At 36.5% G+C, this 22,886-nt stretch overlaps 1 protein-coding gene across 4 annotated transcripts in view; it reads right to left on the reverse strand.

Moving 5' to 3' along the window:
* Positions 1–22,886, reverse strand: part of MEF2A (myocyte enhancer factor 2A) — an 87,329-nt gene that overhangs the window by 48,339 nt on the left and 16,104 nt on the right. For all 4 annotated transcript variants that reach the window (XM_062000538.1, XM_062000535.1, XM_062000537.1 and 1 more), the window contains exon 2: positions 3,961–4,158. In XM_062000538.1, the coding sequence (XP_061856522.1) occupies positions 3,961–4,014 (54 nt within the window). In that variant the 5' untranslated portion in view covers positions 4,015–4,158. The remainder of the gene's footprint in view (positions 1–3,960; positions 4,159–22,886) is intronic.

Consider the following 22,886-nt stretch of genomic DNA (forward strand, 5'->3'; position numbering starts at 1 on the left):
TTTGCCACCTGACCCCAGAAATGCGCCATGCCTATGATTTATGAAAGCCTTGATTGTTTACAGTTAGTCACAGTAGAAATGAAGGTAATAAACAAGAGATTTAGAAAGATAAGAACACAGAATGTCAGGCACATTACAATAATCATAGTTCCACCTAAACTCCTGCAGTATTTCTAACTTATAAACTTCTTAAAGCTTAAACATCACTAATCACAGAGCCCTTTGTGAGGCTTGAATAATCCATGTTCAGATGAAAAGTGAGTACTTACCATAGCTTAAATTCAACCCTTTAAAGCATGTTTGGTGAGAAGCTCCATTAAGGTACAGCACTATCTCTGAAACAATTTCGTGTAAAAGTGCTGTAACACATTCAAGGTTCAGCCAGGGTACGCAGATCTTTACAGCTTCTACTTGTTTAACAATTACAATACATTAGTGAGATATAATGTCAGAAAATCTGACAGACTTTACCTTAACGCATCTTCTGTTAGTATTCTACTTTTGGTTATCAATTCAACAAGGGGACCAAGCCCAAACATGGGTTTTACTGGCCTGTACTTTTCCCAAATGAAGGTGAAAATTTTACTATCCACACATAGTACATCTGCTTTTTAAAAACCCATCTTAGGTAAATCTCCTAGGAGTTCTGACACTTTACACATCCTTTCTTTCAGAACACTTGGGATTTAGTTACTCTATTTTGGGTGGGACATTAAGAATTACTTTGTCTGGATTTCTCTGGGGATTTATGGCAACTGTGGGGTTTTTAAGTAGCTGCTGTTGTTCTGATACTTCACTTACAAGATATTTAAGATGTTATTACCTGAGGATAAACAGGTATAGACAGGTACTACTGTTTATGCTTTTTGTCTGGAAAAAGAGGCATCAAAACCAAGACGTGTGTGTGTGCTATATTACTTTGAGAAGTCATTAAGGAAAAAGACAGAAGGCTAAGTTCCACTGAAGATCTGTATTATCCTGGACAACGGATCTTATTTTATCTTTCTTGCCTCTTGTAAGGCCATTTTAGCTGGGAAATTTCTTACATGTGAGATTCTCAGCACCAGTGTCTCATTTTGTGTTTGCACAAACCCCACTATCACTGGAGTCTAAGCCTTGCTATACTGCAAATAAATGAAAACTAAGTTGATGATAATTATAATAAAGTACTCTGAAAACAGAACATTAGTTCAGCAAATTATTTTTTGTAGGTCACTCAGGACCACACTAAACCCAAACCCAGCTATCTTTACTACAGGCCAATGGCTTCCTCAACACTGTTCTAATACTGCTTAGCAAAAAAATGGGTGAAGAGAGGGCACAGACAACAAGACTGAGCTCCTTTGCTATCTCATTTGCTGCACTTTACTGTCTTCAACTTAATGAAGACAAATGTCCTGTTACAGCTCATTCAAGTAGATAAGACTGCTTAATTAATAATACAATGACAGTCTCATGACAATTGTAATCCCCCAGAGTAATGGCCTATGTATTGTCTGTTGAGCTCCTATACAATCCCATCAGAAATCAGATGCTTCTGACAAAACAATACTTTTTCTTCCTGCACATGTTATAGGTACTTGCTCTGCCCCTTTCTCCTCATATTTTCAAACAAAAACCCCTAAACATCATATTAAACATCTAAACAGTACATTATATGAATGTTCATGAGTGACCCACTAACCAGCTATAAAGAGAACACAAATTAACTGTATTTTCCAATAAGTAAAATAAATCTTAAGTGCCCTCCTTACCCAAGTCCAAGAAAAAAATTTTCCAAATTTACACTTAAAAAGTACTCAGTGCATCACAGCATTTTTGTGTGTTAAAACTCTATATACTAGGTATCAAAACCCCAGGACACCAGGGTTAAAGAACACCATCAACACCTCTGCAGATAAATTTCACTCTACTAACAAAAGCTGTACAACTCTTTAAAACCTTTTAAAAACAAGATGCAGCATGTTATCACCTCCGAGTTTCCACAGAAAAAGGGTAAGGCAAGCCTAATGACATTTTTAACTTAGAGCTTAAAACCTCTCCCTAGTCACTAAAAAAGCTTCCCAAAATGCTAGCCAAAACCCAGCCAGAAACAGACCTTAATCCCCACATTTTGCTTCAGTCACAGCAACGGTACAAGTGGGCTAAAACATGATTCAAACGTACTATTTCTCCTCCTCCCCATTGTTTCAGTCAGAACAATGAGACTGGATATAAAAACACCCTTCAAACAACTGCCCCTGAAAAAAAACCCAACCCAAAACACAGAGTCAAGGCATAGTATAATATATTGTCTGCTTGAAATACAAATAAGGTTGTCCAACTTACTGCAAATAAATTAAAGCTAAAAAGCAAGGAAGGGGATAAATTTCCACCTCTTCAACATGTCTGAAGTTCTACAGCAAGATCTGAAAGAACTGAAGTTATTAATTCATCTACTTTTACTATGTGTACTTAAGACATTTATCTACATCAAACATACAGTCACTGTGTGATTAAAGCTGTTCAAACACAATACTTGGCTTTCTCCCAAACTCCAATAATACTTTTATTGCTATATATAGTCTTCTCAGAGTTTACGTTGCTTTAAAGCAATACAGAGAGAGAAAAACAATCCTGAGTTCACAAACAAAACAATGGGCTCCAAGCTCTTACATCAGGAGCAAGACAACCTCATGGATTTCTGACACTACCCCAACATCAAGCTGGTGCTCAGGAGAAATTATAAAAGAAATCAAATAGAGAGGGTAAAGAATAAACACCAGTACACCACTAGATAAGTTCATGTTTTGCATGCATTTCCAACACTGCAGTTTTGGGTCCCTTTGCTACCAAAAATATAGCAATATTCAAGAATGTTCAGGGAAAAATAGCAAGAACAGTCACAAGTGTTGAAGAAATTATCTGTTAAAACAAAAATATAGCCTAGGGTGCTTCAGCCTGAAAAAGTCTTTTGCGAGAAAATACGAAAACATAGCAGAGGTCCACGGAGTAAACAAGAAAGACAGACAGACTACATAGGGAATGGCTGCTGGCTCTTCCATACAAGAGCTAAATAACTAAACAGTTAAATATCCATGACAAAGTAAATCAGAACACATTTTTTGAATCAACAAATAACAGACCTATAGGAAATCCAAGCCAAAAGTGTTGTAAATGCTTCAACTTTGTAAGGGCTCAAAAGATAACTGAACAAGTTCATTGGTGGGGGCGGGGAAAACAAAACCAAAAAAATCCACCATGGTTACTAAATATACGGAAACCACATCCAGCTCAGGAAATCCCTGAGCTAAGAATAGTTAGAAGCTGGAAGAGGATTACTGAGTAGTGTAATGTGCATCTCCATCCTACGCTTAGTTGCTAATAACCATCACTAGAAAAAAGATACTGGCCTAGAGGCATCTTTGGTCTAACACACCATGACCATTCTTCTAGATCATAAAGCATTCCTGCAATACTCTTCCTTAAAAATGGACACTTCCAGATAGCCCCCTATACATTTCAATATCCAATTCAAACTTAATTTATCTTAGGTAGCAAGAGGAAACACTACATCCACAGAGTCCTCAGCTTCTGCTGCTTTTCAAGTTCACAGAACACTCGTTTACTAGGGCAAGAGCAGCCAAGTAAGTAGCCCTCCCTGAAACAGTGCACTTTTGAGTACTCCTCTGATTGACAATTTTTAAAGCTCTTACAAGGAATATATAGCAATGCCTTTAAACAGCATCACTGTTTTTAACAAAGTTCATTACTGTATGCAAACTACTGCAGATAATTTTCCACAGCTACATCTAATTCCTCTGAGGAGGTTGCAGCAAAAGCTTTACTAGTCCTTTGTAAATTTCACCCTTTTTCTACCTTCACTCCTAAGGGTTCCTAGTAGAGCGAATTCAGGTGAATGTATTCATTCATTTTTAGGATTACTGATGAATTTGTTCACACAGACTCCTTGTTTCTCACCTGTCTGTTCCGTTCATCCATTATTCTTGTGATCTGTATTTTCTTTCTCCCCATTTTCAGCCTCTTCTTTCTTTTCCTTTGCAATCCAGAAATATACTGATCCAAGAAATGTCACTCTTCAGTATTCTAACACATGATACAGATTTCTGTTACTTTGTCTTCAGATTGAGAAAATGTTCCTGTTTCTTCTATAAGCACCTAAAAAATAAAATTTTTTAAGAATCAAAAGTTATAAAGAGGAAGTATCATTAAACACTTACAGTGCCATAAAACATGTGCATGCACAATATCATTTCAGTGAAGAACCAGGTATTTTCATTAGTAAAATTTTCTACATACTTTGTTCCAATTAAATAAACTCCAACTAATTCACTACATTCTATATAAGAACTACAGATCTGAAATGACCAATAACTTCATATGCTTTCAATTGGATACCTTAAAAATGTGCAGTTGTCAAAGGGGGTGGTGCTCACTGCTCTGTTTAGGCCTAGAATTGTCTGAGGTTACCAAAAATTACCCACAAAGTTTTTGTGAACTCCATTCACTATTTTAAGAAACTTTCTAGAGAAACCACTTCGCGTTTCCTGGCTGTCTGGTAAGGTTACCATCACAATAACAGAAAGCCACAAGAATATCAAGCTTTCGTTAACTAAATCTCATTTTCTAAGACAGTATTTGGAGTTTCATTGGGAAATAGGAAGAAGAAAGAATGAAAAAATGTCTTTTTTTTAAAAGATGAAAACCACAGAAAAAAAAAAATCACAACTACTTCACAGCTACCAAGACAAAAGTGAATAATTAAGACATTCACACAGCGAGTCTCTCTACAATAACCTGCAAGTTACATTTGCCAGCAACCAATTATCAATCCAGTATTTGTCTCATTTTGAGATACTGTTTAGAAAGGTAAAAATGCATGCAACTTGAAAAGCTTGTGTGCCATTATATTTTGGCATCTGGTGCTAATGCACCTAAGTGACTTGTTAAACACCAACAAATAACAAGTTTTAAATGCAGCAGAGGGGAAAAAAAGCACTAAGTCATATTCCAAACATACTGCTTTAACTGTAGGATTGTATTAATTCAATAACATGGAGAAAAACTGAACATAAATAGCCTCTAGAACATGAGCTGTATACTACAATGCATACACATCAAATAGGTACACGTTGTTCTATTATAGTCTAATATTCATTAAATAGGAGAGGTAAAACCAGCCACAATATTAGCTTATAACCTCTCTATCTTTCCAACCCAAAACGTCTTTTGAAATCAAGCCTTGCATGTTTTAATACGGGTGTCACCATGCCATAACCTTGAGGCCATGTATAGAAAGTGGTGCAACCACATCACCATCAGACAGTTAATAAGTAGAGACAGCAAGAGGCTATTAGTCACAGGCTAAACTTCACAATACATTCAATTTACACCAACGAAACAACTATGACATTCTGATGCAGCTTGGAAGAAAGAAAAAAAACCCAAAAAAGGTAGAGGAACATCATAAAATGAAGGGATGTCATTTTCTATTTACCCGATATCAACAAAGGACAGCTTTGGTAAAACATAAAATGCTCAACAGTGTTTAGAAATACTCTTCCACAGAATTCAAGACCAAATCAGCACTAAGATTATGTGATGTCCATTGGTTAAAAAGATATGCACTAGACATCGTTTATATAGCAAAACACTTAAATGCACGCATCAGTTTTGCATTCCTTTTATTTTCTTCAAGAAAAACATTTCTTCCAACGTGCTGCTCAAAGCATACTAATAGCAGACAAACAAGCCTCTAAAGAACCAACAGCAAGCAGTAAATATTTTACATGGAAGGCAACTGCTGGCATATAAATTTATACCTTTTTTGTTAAAAGAAAGCTATAAAAAAACCTCCACAAAACAAAACACACAAAAAGCCCCCACCAAGAACATCCACTGGACTCCAAGCTTCAATTCATAAAACCCTCAGTCTGAAGTGAGCTGCCCTACTCCTTAAAAAAACTTCAAAATTTAAATCTCAGCTCATGCTATGATCACACATTGAATGTGGTTCCACAAAAACCTGGTTGTGTTCCTTGAAAATGTCTAATAAAAGGGTCCTATAAGCAGCTCTTAAAACGTGTTTCCTCCTTCATATATGGCTTTGTTATTTAAATACACCATATATTACTGAAACAGTTCTCCAAATACCTAATTACTAGATTTCTCCATATGGGTTTTAAAAAGTCCTCACCATCATAACTAGTACATACTAACAGTCACCACATGCGAGACCAAAGACCATCTGGCCCAGCATCTTATCTGTGGCTATTAGCAAATATCACTACGGTGGTAAAGGAGGGACACAGGAAGAGAATAAGCATATATCACTTAAAAGCAGTATTTGTAAACCATTTTCTCCAAATACTCAGTGATTTTTGAATCAGGAACTTTGAGTCTTGAATGGAATGTTAGACTCAAAGCTGTTCATCGAATCTTGATCCATGAATATTACCTTGGCAGCTGTGCAAAATTGTTAGCATCTAAAAGCAAGGAATTCCACAGCTTGGTTATGCATCAGAGTAGAATACATGACCTCTCATTTAAGCCTGATCCTGCTAATTATATTTGGTAACTACAGATTTTTCATTATATGAGGAAGTAAACAAATAGCCAACTTCAATTTGCAAGTTAATCCCAATGTTGATTGATGTCTGTATTGTGTCTTCCTTTAGTTAACTTTACTCAGAACTGAAGAAACTTACTCCAATCAACCCCTTCCTACACAAAAGCCATTCTCTGCCTGGCCACCCTCTCCTCATCTCTACCCTTTCTTTCTCATATACTAGGACAGACGGTGTGTGTGTACAGTACATGAGGTATAAGGAATAGAAGATTTTATGATAGTCTACCATAAATACACACAGAGGCATTGTAATGTTATGTTCTACTGCATTATTAGACATACACCTTGGCAAATTTACTTGTTCTCAAGCTTTTTTTAAGGGAACAGACCTATGCTCCAGAATGCAATTTTTAAACACCTATGTAGAATCCTACAATTTTTTCACACAGGACTATTTCATTCACTCAGTTCTCCCACCTCCAGCAACAGATACTAAAGCAAGTCTGTGCAGTGAATAATGTAAGGAGCTCATGGGAGAACAGGGTAAAGGTGAGGAAAAATGTTATGAGATTATGCAATATAAAGGACACAGAGTAAAAGAGATGCACCAACATTTTCCATGAGCTAATGGAAGAAACAACTGCAGGGAAAGACATTTATCTGCTCCAAGTATCATCACATAAAGGGAAATGGGAAAACTGAGAGTAATTGTCACCAACATTTTGTTCTTGTTTTGGGATGTTATTTCAGGTCTTTTAAGATTAGCATGTTCTATGAGGCATAACTGCATCAACCCTCTTCTCATTTATGACCTCTGTTTCACCCTTTTTCATTAGCCCACTGTTGTCTCCCATCTTAGGTCTGCTACTTTCTTCAACCTCAAGTGTTTTTCTCACTTCGCAAATTCCAGATTCCTATTTGCATGTCTGTCCCCAGCTAGGTCCAGTCTCTCCACCCTCTCCCACAGGTTGCCATGGACACCAGAAACCTGGCTTTGAAACACATTTGCCAACAGCAACCCAGCTCTAAAAAGCAGCATCCTTTTCGTTTTGAACTCATATACAAGATGATTTTCAAAGCTAAGAACTGAAACATCAGTTTGGCACAAGCTTAGAGTAGAAAGGATCTTGACAGTAACTGCAAAAATCAGAGCAAATTGTGCAGTAAAAAGCCACTTTTCATGCATGCTCAGAACATCCAAATGGGAAGTTACCACCAATGACAAATGCACATAACATTTCTCATGGGAGCAATAGGATCCTTGATCAACCTCAGAGTTGCAGTTTTGTTTTCCTTCCTGACTAGTAACAAAACTCTGTTAAGGTAAGACATAAAACTGTGCCCACTGTACGCTTACATCAAAAACCTAACTGGCAAAGCTTTCATTTTGCTAAGTCATAGCTGCATTGAAAACATACTTAGGTAAAATTACGAAGTCACAAAGCCATTTCATCTAGATTATTAACAAATTTTTGGCCAAATAAAGGAAATATTTCAAGCATCCATTAAAACAGTAAGAGCAATGAAAGGGAAAAAAAAAAACATATGCTTCCTGATAAGCTTCAAACATAAAATAATGTCAGCTTGCAATAATAGCAAGAAAAATGGTATCTGTAGGTGTCCAAGTAAAAGTCTCTATTATTGTGTAAAAGTAAGCTTTATTCCAAATATCCTGGATTTATTCTTTTCCTTAACAAGTGTTAAAACACCACTTGAAATACTAAAAGACAACAGAATTATGTGCAAAAATATTCCCTCATGATTGCTTATTTACAGGAATTCATATCAGTTCATTTCTTGTCACAATTGCTTATGGTTTCATAAACACTGAGAGATACCTAACTTTAAAGCAAAGAAACTGTATTTGACCTAATTAACAAGGGCTTGGTGAAAACAATTATATTTGAGCAGAAATCCACAAGGTCCTGAAGTCTTCTGGCAGAACAAGTTTGGGAAAACTGTGCCAGAATTATACTCCTTCCATTTACTTTCCTTTTATTTCCCTTTGCCTCTTTGATTTCTTGGAACTCCCATTTCACAATCATGGTTACAGGTTACATTTGACAATCTCATCACAGCTCATTTACTGCAATGCACATGGAGAAATGAGTGTCATGATATCAGACAATTTGCATGATCACTCTCAAAAGCCACAGCTGCATGAAAATACGAATCTGTACAGATGCATCTTACACCCATCAGCTGTAGATGAGGCTTATTAAATAGCAGACAATAACTTCCACTAAATCAAGGTTAGTAGGGTTTTTTAAATCTTGAAGGAGTCTGTGTAGATATTTTTGTAGATTTGTCCCCTAAGTGTGAACTGAGAGGCACAGACTGCAAACTCAGTGCTAACTCCAACTAACACCTTACATGCACCTAAGATGTGAGCAGAACAAAGATTTGCATCCATATCAAGACGTAGACAAGGCCCATCAGAGTGTGTCGACTGTTTTATATGTTGCTGGGCTTTTTGCAGATATGTGCAAAAACAACACAAATGTTTACAACAGCCACATTTCTATAGCCCTGTCATCATGCATTGCATTAAGTAACATCAAATATAAGTGTCAAACAACAGCACAGTTTACCCCTTCAAAACATGGCTACGGGTTGCCATGTCTCACACTTCTTGCTGTACCACAATATTAAGAATTAAATCTCTTTCTCCACCTCTGTTTAGAAGGTATTCTCCTACAATCAAGTACTAAATGAGGCCGGTCTCAGCATTCCAGTTTTCTTAGCAAGTAATACACAAGCATTGTTATGAAACAATAACATCACACTTAGCCAAAGCTACTTTTTTAAAAAAAGTGGGATAACACAAAAAAAAAAAACACCCCAGGAAGCCATAAACAATTCTTTATTAATTTTTTTTTTTCATGCACCATAAAACACTTGTTTCTTTCAGTTGAGAAATACACGTATCTCTGGTCCTAGACCACTTAAGTAAATTACACCTGTAAAAGTAGATTTGTGGAGTTTTGCAATTAAACTTGATATCCTCAGTTTCCACATTAACGTCAAATTTACTTTTAAGCTTCTAATTTGCATGTTATACATACACATGTGAAGGCATATTAGAAAATCTCTCAAAGTACTTTAAAAAAATATGGTCTTACTGAAGAACTGCAGCTTCCAACTATTTCAATACACTGTTGCTCAGAAAGGCTTTTTCTGCCATTTTCTTCCATGAAGCAAGACTTAAGATGAAGCTGAATAACCATATCTTGGAAAAAACCTACAGAAACTTAAGAACTAAGATTCAGATATACACTTTAAAACCAGAGTTTTGTTACTCCTAGAACACATGCTTTTTTAGGAGAGATTTTCCCAAGCTGACTGACCAAGCAGTTTATCAGCATCATTTAGACAATACATGCACTCCTAGTTGATACGATAAACTTGGCCTTGCCCAGGATCAGGGACAGCAAGGAATTCTGCTTTGTTATTTAAAATTAAATGGTTTCACATTCCAATTAAACTCAAACCCAAATATTTTTCACATTGTGACATTGCTACAAACTTTCTTCTTGGTCTACTGTTTAAGTCCAAAAAACATGTATCACCCTACTCTGAGCACTTATACTCTCTGAAGGCAACATAAGACATTTGTCAAGCTATCTGTAAAAGCATATATCTTTTCCACACATTCTCAAGTGACATTAAATTCTACTTTATTATTGTCATCCATGAATTTGGTTTTGTTGTTGTCTAAAAAAAATTCTCTTTGTATTCTCAAAAACACATTAGAACACATTTGGAAAATAGGATCTGGAAACTGATGAGCTAACAGTTGAAAAAAAAATGACCACAAAAAGAGAAGTAAACTTTCAGTACTGGATTAAAAGCCAGTTTTACATAGAAGCAGAAGTTAAAATATTAAGTCATCACAACAACTCTGCTGGCAGTCTTCTACAGATTAAGAACTGCATGACTGAATAGCAGTCTGGAAAACATGCTCTCAAGCATTTCTCAAGGAACTTGTTCCTAATTCATCATATAATTTGTCGAAAGATACAACTTTTCCATGGTATACAAAAATAGCCACAAAGACAGCCAATTCTGGACACTGTTAACAAAACAAAACCCAGTATTTAAAAGCTGTGGCCAGAAAGACTAATTTCCTAGTGACTGAACCATAGCTTTCAGAACAACTATGTCAGCTGGATCACAATTTTAAAACATTTGACCAGATAATCCTTACTTTTTTTTCATTTACAGTTCTTGGAAAATTAATAAACAAGATAGAGAAATTTAAACTTAAGAGTAAATATCGTTGTCCCATATGAAACAGAAGAGAATTTGTAGGTATATAATTAGTATAGAACTCATTACCTGTTTCATAATTTTCACAATGACAAGCTCAATGCACAGCTAAATGCTTTTAAACACAGGTTTTAAGCACATAGACTCTGCATAACATAAAGCACAGAATGAAGGTTTCTTTCCCGAAGTAACATGTATTATGTTAAATGAAATATATGTTTTTCAAAGTGAAACACCTCTGCCTTGAGGTTGTTATGTATCTGTACTGGCTGTGGAACAGAACTCCCTCCTGCTTCAAAAGAAGGGAGTCACCAAGATGTACCTTCCGAAATGCCAATAAGAACACATCTACTAGAGAAGCCTTTAAATTACACACCATTTCACCCACAACAAAAAGCTGCTAAAAGAGAACTCCCCTCTATTACAAAACAGAACCTTGTGAAATGAACTTTTACATTCCTCGAGGGGTGGGGCATGTGCAGGGAATCCCCAAAATCATGCTGGAAAAATCATTTATCAGCTGGAGAAAATAATTTCTTTAAAGCTGGCCCCATGATTCAGTAAAAATCAACTGAAAAGACACCTTCACAACCATTGGTAATTACCTAAACACCAAACATCTACCAGTGTGGACAACTAAAAGCTTCATTTCAATTCTTTTCTTCATCTTACAGTAAGGTTGGACAAAATATATACACAGGACTGTTCAGTCTCTAATATATTTACCAACCAGAATAAAGCTTTCTGATTCTGCAACACTTTATCGATCTTCTTCACTGATGCATCTTCAGATAACACTTAAAACATGTTACATACCACTAAGTTAAGTCATGGCTTATTCTTAAAGTATTATCATTGGGCAATCTATTTCCAGAATTCTTCACATTTCATCAGTTCCTGCAGTGACACACAAACTTTAATTACTGCTATCTTGCCTCATGACTTTTCCCATCTCAAGTTTATCAATAGATCAGAGAACACAGATAATTCTTCTTTGCGTAACAACATGCATTTGGCAAAGGTATAGCTCGCTATCTCAAAAAGTTCTCACAATATCTCTGCCCCACCTGTCACATCTATACTTATCTCAATGAAAATCAGTAGAGCAAACCACAGTAGGTACAGTGAATAAGGCTGGGGACTGCAAGAGGACAGAAGATATTTTCACAGTTACAACAGCTGAGTACTGTTCTAAGGTCCTAAATTGATTTGGTCAGATTTTTATGGAACTCTAGACAAGCTGCATCATCTGCTTGTTTTCTGGGTACATGGCTTTTCAGTATTTTCATAGTTTACAGATAATTAAATAGAAAGCTTTGCTCTGCTTTTTCAGCATGGTCATGCCAGGCTGAATTAGGTGGGAACACCACTTCAAAAATATTAGCAACACATCACAGTAACATTAATAATTAATTCTCCTGGTATTTTTTTTTTACCCATCCTTATCCATAGAAGTATTATCCTTTTTGCCTCTAAGAACTACACTATTGAACTAGTTCATAATTTATGAGGAGTAAATAAGTTTTTAGTTGGTGCAGGAGAGGGGGCTAATTTTACAATCATTTAAAATATAAAAAATAATTGACTATGTAAAGAACTCAACATTCATAAAACAAAAACTAGACAAAAATATCCCTCCATCTATGTTCCACTGTATCATAACCACATCTTACAGTTAAACTTGGAAAAACAATAAACACCTAAAAGTAACACCAGAAAAATACTATGTACTACTTTTACACAGTTAAACAAGGTGCTGAGCTAACTAAAACAGCATCTCAACCTAAGATTTAAAACGTACAGAAATTAAGAGGCAGAAAAAAAATATTCATAACAGAGCACATAGTGTAGAGCAATGTTACATGATTTACTACTCAAATACTGCCTTTAAAAATGTATTCAAATTTTGCAAGTTGCACTTCAGTTTCCTCATAGGAAATGCCAAATAAGCAATTCTCCAGTTATTGAAAATAGTGTCTATTTTCAAGATATTAAAACTGACTGGTGTATAACTGGCACAGCTCCTCAAGGCAAGCACAGAAAACATCATAGATTTTTCCTTAGGAAGTATGTCTCTGTAGAAGGCATTTGATTGCCTCTGTTTTTTAGTTTCTTCTACTGGAAAACAAGAACATAAATTATGAGGTAATCTTATTAAACACTGAGTTAACCCAATACCAAAAATTGTATGAGCAAATCGGTCTTGTGATTTGCAGCAAGACTTCTAAAACTCAGTGAAATTCTAACACTTACTACTTAACTACTACTCATTTGGTTACTCTACATGGATAACTGTTCACTCTGACTACAATTTGTTAAGTTAATGCAACAAACAGCCACATGACAGCAACTTCAACACCTTACTGAACAAACACTACAGCCATCAAAAACATGTAAAACTGACTTCAGGAATGTAATGGGATACAAAGGTGACCATTGCTTTCACAGGTTCTGCTTACACCTTATCCTACAGAGAGCTTCCTCAAACCATACTTCAAAGTAGAAAATGCCAGATTTTATTTCATTTCTTAGCAAGGGACAGATGTGAACAGATGAGAGAATGAAAATATTCAAAGGATTATAAACAAGATTCTTTCTTGCATGTTTTTCCCTTGCATTTCCAAGTTTGGCTTCAGACAACAGTGGCTTTCTGAAGCACAGCACCACGTGCTCTTATTTTGTACTTGGGAAACTTCTTCCCAAAGCTTAGCTCACTTTGAACTAGCTTCTTCTTCCTGACCCATTCTATCAGCTTTTGTATCCAACTTCCGCTTGGTGGGTTTTTGTTTCACTGCTTGTGTTTTGGGAGAGAGTTTTTTGGGTTGTTCTGGGTTTTTTTTTCCCCCAACTGGTATGACAGGTAATCACAACCATTTCCCTCCTGAGCATTCTCTTTCTTACCATTTCTAGTCTTCCAGAGGATCCACATGATACAAGCTACCCCCCTCTTAAAAGGAAGAGGACAGAAAACAAGAGGAAAAAAAAAACAGAAGAGATATCACACATCAAAGAATCTATAAGAAGCTTTAAATCACTGAATAATTATCCAGAAAGCTTTCTTGATAATTTATTCCATGTCTGATTAAATGACAGGATGCACTCATATTGTTGAAGTACAGCAATTATAAACCAGACAGACACGACAACATAATGCTTCAAACAGCCTCCATGCCCCAGTAAGACATTCAATATACCATAAAGACACCCACATGTTTCTAACAAGGATTAGTTTTTTCTGTGGCAGCCATAGTCTTCGTTCAAAACTCAGTCTTCTCTTTAAAAATTCAGACATCTCACCAGTTCAAATGTCTAAATTCAAAAGTTACACTGTATTTCAGAGAGATTAAAACAATTTCAATGAAGTAGTCCTTCCCTTGCATCCTTTCAAGCAAATAGTCTTTCTATATTTAAGTAAAATAAAATATCTTCAGCACTGCAGGACAGGGGGAGGGGGATACAACAGATCACAGAATTGTAAAGCAGACCCTTGCAAACACGCATGGAGACTGTTTATGACATAAACATTCCAGAATCTAAGGCAGATGGGTGGCAAATAATAAAATAGTATGCAAGATGAATCCATTCACATACATCTTTGGAATCGTGTACTAGAAAAGATTAAATGAAGGCTGTGAATACAGGCAACATCAACCAACTCAAGATGATGGTGGTAGGCACACAGTCAGGAAACAGTCTGATTTCCAACAATCCTCTAATTTCAGCAGCCACTTTTAAAAGCAGATTGAAATTTAATTCTTTATGACCTAGAATATTTAAGTAATTTATAACCCACATTGTCTTCCCACTTTCCCTCTCCACAAGGCTGGATGGTCTCTCCCCTCCATTTGGATGTCTCTAGTCTTAAGAGTCATTGCAAACTAAGACTGTCAGATCAAATACACAGCAGGCTGTTAACAACAAGAGTTAACTGCACTACAATCAATATCTCAACACCTAAACATACTGTAGCAACTACAGTTTCTACTAAGAAAAGAAGCAATAATATTATTTAACGTATTTTCTGCTCCTATATGGAAACACTTTCCATTACTGGCAGGTGATGCTTAGTAGTCTGGGCATTCGGATGTCATTAACATCAGCCTAGCCACTTTGATTCAATTGCAAAAATGTTACCTGAACTCCACTGATTGTAGTACCCTGATTCTTCAGGTAAGAACTATTCACTAAACTGTTACCTGATCAGAAATCTAATTCTCTAACTTTGAAACTGTGTTTTCCTTAGCAATGGCAACAAACCAGCATACACTGTCAGTTAATGTAGTTGGTAAATTGAAATCCATGATGCTACAGTACCTTTGTTACCTGCCATATCTGCAAGGCAGAGCAACTGTTAAAATCTAATTATTTTGCCTTTCTTGCAGATTGTTGCAAACAGAAAACTTAAGTCATCTGACTCCAACATGATAGGGTAGATAGTAAGCCATATCTTAGTATGTGTTACAATAGCTTCTGGGATGAAATATTCAATGACTACACAAGAGAGTAGCCTGACCAATTTGTTCTCACTATTATGTAAAACTCAGTTGTTCTCAAAACTTCTAAAACACCTCATTTTTTTTGTTAACAAATTCTGAAAATATCTTACATACTAGAGCCACTAAAACATCTGTATGAGAACATATAGATTGAGATCCCAAGCAGAACTCAAGTGATCCATACATTTTTCTAAAGGCTTTTGTAGATTTAACTCCTACATGAATAAACTACTACATCACTGAAAGTTAAACAAGGGCAAGGATATTGAGAACTGGATCTTAATTTATTTGAAAGGCAGCTGGCCTATTTTCAAGCACATTAAGTAGCCAAGAATCCAAAGCAGAAGCCCAGACAGGCTCAGGTTATTGTAGACTTCCCTTACTGAAAATGTCTTCTATTTAAACAAGTACATTCCCTTAACTTTGACTTGAATCATTAGATGTGAAAACAAGCTTTTTGAAAATGCAAGGCAGACATCTCTGTCTTCCCTGCTCAATCAACCAAGTAGTATCTGATGCAATGACTGCTCAGACCTGACAATAACCAGGATTGGTTAGGAATCAGACTATGAATATAGCCAGGGAGCCAGACCTACAACTAGGCATTCATTTTCTTAAAAAACCCAACAAAATGTAGTCACACACAGCTCACTCTCCTGATTTTGGAAAAGGAAAAAATAATTATCCTCGCTATCAAAGAAACTGCCAGAAATGCCAAGAAGCTGTCCCAAGACCAATTTAGAAGGGAAGACTGCATGATCAGCCTCTGCCTCTAGCACTATTAGATGGCCAAAGTGGCATCCCAGCATTTAATTACTGCATAAATGATTTAAATGTTAGAAAAATACACAAAATGGTGCCCATTTCCCACAGGCTGCTGGATCTCTTGCATCCATGTTGCCTTTTACCTCATCTCTGACAAAAATCGAGCTAAGAGACCTAGGAAATGTTTCATCTGTAAAGCAAATACACAGCAGTCAGATGTGAAGGACTTCTCCTTGAAGTTAGGAGTTCTAATTGCTGCACTTAATGTTAACAGCAGTATCGTATTTTGGTAAGAGCACTTGCATCCCACTATAAAACTCTCATAGTGCCAGTAGCCCTGGTAGAATAAAGTGTGCGATGTGCAAGTTCAGACAACTCAGTAAATATTTGAGCTTAGAGAAATGAGTGGTTAAAGCTAGTGTTAAATTCATGGAGGTGAAGTCACAGACTTACTTAGACACAGAAATTATTTTTTTAAATTCTAACAGTACCATTAGAGTACACAAGGAAGAATCTGCAACCTTTTCCATTTCTTTCAGGTATGACAAAGCATTCTGTCTTCATGAAAAAAAGCCATATACTTATTTTCCTAAGAAGAAACATCCTCACATATTAAATATACTTGTGCAAGTGGATTCTGTATACAAGGATCAGATGCTAGCTGTGTTATTTTACAGCACCTCATTTTATTTGCTCTAATTAAATAGTCTGTGAGCATGATTATATGGAGTTACAGGAACAAAAAAGTGAACCACAGTGAACTGGCACACAGTTTATACACAATTGCAAGGAATCTGCTTAGACGCATTCTTGCACCTGCAAGAAATCTCAACTCCTCTTAAGAAAAAATATTGCTGAGTGCTCTGGGCCTTCAGGACATTAAAACCATCTTTCTTTTACATGCTGACTGGAAGCCTTGCAGCAGCTGAAGCAATAAATATTGACAGCTAGCTGGCAGAGAGCAGAGATACCATTGCTCCTAGTCTCCAATTTCACCTGCATCAGCAAAGGCATAGCCTAGAAGGGACAGCGTAACTTGGGCCTAATATGTTCATCTATAGCACTGCTGCTTTTGCCTGTAGTAAAAGTGTATTTTCCCCTCAATAAGACTGGCGTATCTTTTAACATACCTGCTTCTGTCTATGACCCTGAAGGTATAGAGTAACAAAAGCTCTAACTCTGGCTACAAACCTTACTGTAATAAACTTCCAGCATCCAGTTCCATCCTTACATGCTCTTACATAGCTCAGCACCTTCACACCTAACCGAGGCTTTTCAAGTTTTGCATATGAGGCCACACATGGCTTAGCAAAAACTGAACAGCCAACTTACAGCAAACAGAGAAAAACATGGATTCCAGAATACCAGATAGTCCTGACAGCACATAAGAAATTAAAGAATTAGTAAAAGAAAATAAATAGTAAAAATTTATTATAAAATAGGTATTAGTGACTGAGTTCTACTTTCCTCACAGTTCTCATCTCATATCCTCTATTTTGAGGCAAGATTACAGAAGCTTTAAGGAAATGCATTCAGACTTGCTTAAATGAGAAAAACAACAAAACCAAAACAAACCACAAAGCCTACAAAATTCCACCCGTCTTCCCACTGGAAGAAAGGTATCTTTCCAGCAACTCACTCTGAAGTCCAGGCAAGCTACAGACTTACAGCTGCTTCTTAGCAGATTTCATCCAGTTGCCAAGCTATACAGATTTTTTTCAACTGATATTTGAAACAAAGACCTCTTAGTATAACCCAAAACGCTGACCACTGAGTTGAATGTAATTCTCAAAACTTCGGCTTGTGATTTCATCTGAAGCTAACAGATTTTTTGCCCTGCACAGACACATCTATGATCACGGTCTATGTTTAGATTTGTAAGAATTCACCAACATACAGTGTCATCATTTTCTCCAGCACAGTTTCACTGTGGGGAGGGGTGGAACCATCCTTCACACTACAAATACCTGCCTGCTTTCAAAAGGAAGATAAGAATCAAAACAAGCTTACCCTGTAGTTCTAGAAGGCACTGCTCTTAACATGTTACATCAATGAATACTCGTGGAGATTCTTCCTTCTAGCTTCTTGCAGATTCTCCTTACTCTTTGTCTACCGCTTCATATGTTTAATTTTGATGGCAATATCTGATTAACAGCACTAGCAAGCCTCTTTAGATGAGTGGCACTCCCCTTTGCATGCATCACTTAAGAAAAATGCAAACCCTTTAGTACTCTGCTTCAGAACGTGTATCACACAAAATCTTAAGACTATCATAAATGCACCAGTCAGCAACAGATAAGCACACAAGCTACTTCTATTGCACAGGTATACAGCATCTAGAAAGCAGCAATGCACTGAACTTTGGTTTAAAAAGAACAAACCAAGATTTCTGCTCATAACGTTTCAATGCTGTCAAAGTCAGTCCATTTGCATTATTTGCAAGTTGTCAGTTCGTGGACGAAAAGGAAGAAAGTATTTAGTCTATCTAGCGACCTCTCCAAATCAAAATCTCTTTCTATACAAACGGGTGCCCTTGCCTGTTTCTTTCCGTAGATGGAACTGAAGTCAAAATATTCCTGAATGGGATGATAATATTCCCTATTGTCCTCTCGTATAGCAGTGAGATAGCTCTCAAGTCTCACTGGTCTGTTTTAGAATAAGTCTAGGTTCACTTCAGTGAAGATGATCACTCCGAAGAGCTGGAAGAAAAGCATTAAAGAGAAGGGGAAATCCCCAAAAGAAGGGCAGGAAAAATGTAATGGACAGAAGGTGAAAGAGTTAACAATAAGTTTATCTGAAGCATTTTATGCAATTTGATGTCACAAAGCTTAGAACAAAGACAAGACCATGGCTTTTTAAATTTAGTAGATTCAAATAGACATTTAAGAGAAACTGGTTCTCCGTTGCTTTTAAGGATTTCACCTTCAGGGAAGGTCTTTCAAGGATGGACACGGTATCCTTTGGCCTTCTGATCATAAAATCAATTAAGCATAAGACTCAGCTCTTGTAACAAATTTATTTAGGGAAGCCTTGAAAAAGACAAGCTAAATCATGAAACAAATTAATAAATGCTTGTCAATAGCATTGACAAGCCCATTACAAACAAGTCACAGCTTTTGCTAGAGATCCCATTTTTCACTGGTGTTCCTGGAGAGTCTCACACATCCAAGCTGCTATGGATAACCAAAATAGGAACCAACCATAGCTTCCAATACAATGCTGTTCTGCAGGGTTAAGAAGTGGTGTGTATGCTAAGGTATGTAACTCTAAGCACTCAGTATCATTATGCTCTCTGGAATAACTTCAGTTCTCTACTACATTTGAGACAATTTAATGCTGCTTTACTTTGTGTGTCTGTTAAGTACTCAAAAGGAAATCGATTGGGCTTTCTGATTTTTCTGCATATGCAGCAGTGAGTAAAACTATAGAATTTGATGGAAAACACCTGCCACCTTTCAAGGAGCTTACTAGTCTGTAATGGAAGTGCATTTTAAAGAAATAACATCAAGCATCAAAATCCAACAACCGATTATGCAGAAGAAAGTACCCATCCAGTCTGCTCAACAGAAAGATATGTCAAAAATTACCAGCTGGAAGACATAGAAGTTAAATCCCAGCTAGGCGAGGTGGAACCCTTCATTCCTCTGATTTTAGCCAAGCCTCATTGGCATGACATGTGATCACTGGACCTGAAGAAGAAAGGAACTCCCAAAGCATTCAGAACTCACTTGAATCTTCAAGCTTAAGGAATGTAAACATGCAAGTCTGAGACTAAATCCCGTTGCAATGAGTTGCTAGAAATACATTGTCCTTATTCAGTACTAATGCTGCATGCTGATGATCAGATTTGGGCAAGGCCATTTTTATTCATCTGGGCCCAGAGCTATAGTGCAAGAGGAAGCCATCTCTGTCTTCATGCTCAGCACAAAGCATCAAAAAGCCCTGAATACTAAACTAACATCAATATCAACATCATACTTTCAGCAACAAACCAGCAGAAAAAAGTGGTATTAAACTTTATCAGAATTGTGCGTAATAGAAGCATTTCATTAAAGAGATTACCCATTTCACAATGTCTTGGTACAGGACTTACGTACGCCACCCTTCCCTGCGTATCACCTCCCAAACCGTGAGCTGTTAAAACTGCAGAAAGCATGTAACTGACACACTAGCTTTTAAGTACAGATGACACTAAGAAATTCTGACAACATCACAGCATTGCCAGAATTTACAGTTATAGCTTTTCTTAAAGATTAAGTAGCTTAGGATCAGATTGCTATTTTCAGATTTCATTTAAAAATTCATCTTTAGTCATCATGGCAGTAGCAACTGAATCACAACAGCCTAAAAGCAAGAAAAATGCTCAAAAAATTATGCTGCATTAAAAAAAAAATCTATTCCTTCTGAATTCTTAGTCCTCTCTTCCACAAATATGCAGACATAATGCTGCAGCATTCCAAATTCTGCAGTTAGTTATATCTCTGATACAAATTGAGTTCTTCAAATAATTTGATAATATTCTACTTAAGAGAACTCTGAAAACATTCAGAGAAATGATAACTTTTGAGTTTCACTGGTTTACTCGCAGAAGATCACATGGTTACTAGATACATGCATGCTAAATATATTACACGCTACCATGGCAGCAGGTCAGTTCTGCACAAGCTGCTTGTATTAAATTTCTCCTGTAAGTGACATTAGAGTTCAACTCTGCTACAGCAAATATAGGGAGAGGCCTCACATTCTAAACAACCATCTGAAAGGAAAAACTATGCCAACAGAGTACTAAGCATGCCAGTGCTACTTTAACCCATTTACTATTTTAAAACACACATGTAAGCCTTGCATTTCTGTTATCTATATTATGAATTTCTAAGGTTCAAAACTCCACAGCTAATTAGTTTGTTTTACTCTCTTGCTATGAAAAATTAAGGAAAAGGTCAAAAGATTGTAGTCTGTAATACATGATGTGCAATATGTGATGAAATTCAAAAGAGTACGTGTTATCAACTGAATAGGATATTCATCTGCATTTGAAATATTTCACTGGCTTATTGAACCAACTGGGTACAAAGTAACTACTAGAACACATTAAGTAAGTATAATTGCATATTGTTCCAAGGATTTCATAGCAGATGTTCTCTATAAAAGATACTGACATATAAAAACCCCCCACATATTGTCTGTACATATACTGACATATATAGCAACATACACACTGGCATACAAAAAGTACAAACAAATCTGAGTTGACAAAATTAATTAAGCTCATACTAGAAATATTTTATCAAACTCTATCACAACACTTTATTATATCTTATTACAAAAGAGAATACCAGTACAGAGAACACTAGCTTTCTCTTTTAAAATCTGCCTACAGATTAAACAGGAGGACATCTCAGATAATGGGTTTCATGCCTTCAGACTCCTACCTTGGAGAAGGCGTAAATAAAAGGGGAATGGACCCAATCAGAGGTCAAAAGATACATAGAAAAGTATCCATGTTCTGCTGGAAGAATATATATTAATCCTTTTCTTTTCATAAGCACAAAGGAATGCCTACAAACTCCAGTACTTGTCTTTAACAATCACAGTAAGCTTCAGCACTGAAGTTGAAGGCAGAGAGAATCATACTGACCTTTAGTAAATAAATATTTAGGCTGCTAGCCCATATAGCTGCTACCCTAGTGAAACCATATCCATAGTGGCTAAAGTAATCTTGTATATCTACTTCAGCTGCAATTGCATGTTTGATGCATACTATAAGCACAGCCTGACACTATCTCAAGTAGAAACTTCACAAGACTCTTCATACATCACTGGTCCCCCTTTCCACTGGATGAGGAAAATCTGAAAGGTAACTTGAGTTACCACAATGAAGATATGCTCTGGCTACATCAACAGAACAAAAAGAGGCAAAAGGTGTAAGTATGCTGTAATATACATTTGGATTTTGAGTATATGATACTTTAAAATAGCCCATTATTCAGAGTCAATTAAATGCAAGTGTTCTCAGCAGACTATCAAAAAAGACATTGATAGAAAAATAGAGAATACCACATTTACAAAGAAGAAAAGTACTGCAACAGCTGCAATGTTAGTTACTCAAAGGTTAAGCACTAAACTATCTGAATTCAACAGTATGGTCCCGATACACCAGGTTTCCTTTTATTAGAACTTCTGTAGTAAGAGACATCGGAGGCACCAAATCATCTAATATAATACATTTTCTTTTAATGAATCGGAATAAATACTTGTACTAGGTACACACAGAATATTACTCATACAGTGTCACAGATAAGCACATGGCTGAGATACTTTATCTGGTCAAACAACACCACATTGACTAAGTGCTAATACACAGCAGTACTCTGCTTGATAGCTTTAACATGAAATCTGGGCCATCTTTGCACTTACAAGTTTCTATGCAGCTGCTGGTAAGAATTTCCCACCCCAAACCCACGGGAGCAGAGAAGCTGTCACTGCAGAAGAAAAAAACCAACCTCCTTAAGAACCATGCTTCATCTCTGCATAACTGTCAAAACTCTGATCCTAGCTCAATTATAATGTTCCAATTGTTTACTTCTGCTAAACTTTGCATTTCACTTGTTACTGCTCAAATATTTAAGCTATCGCTTCCTTACCTTGCCTCAGACTTGAATCCATTTTTTCATTATACCTTACTTGAAATTTTTTCCTCATCTTGGTGACTTTAGAGTTACATACCACTCTGATCTGCTATTCCAAGTCCCAGCACCAATGAATAAAACACACATAAAAAAGCACAG

This window comes from Colius striatus, chromosome 7, assembly GCF_028858725.1.
Source record: "Colius striatus isolate bColStr4 chromosome 7, bColStr4.1.hap1, whole genome shotgun sequence".
NCBI classification, from domain to species: domain Eukaryota; kingdom Metazoa; phylum Chordata; class Aves; order Coliiformes; family Coliidae; genus Colius; species Colius striatus.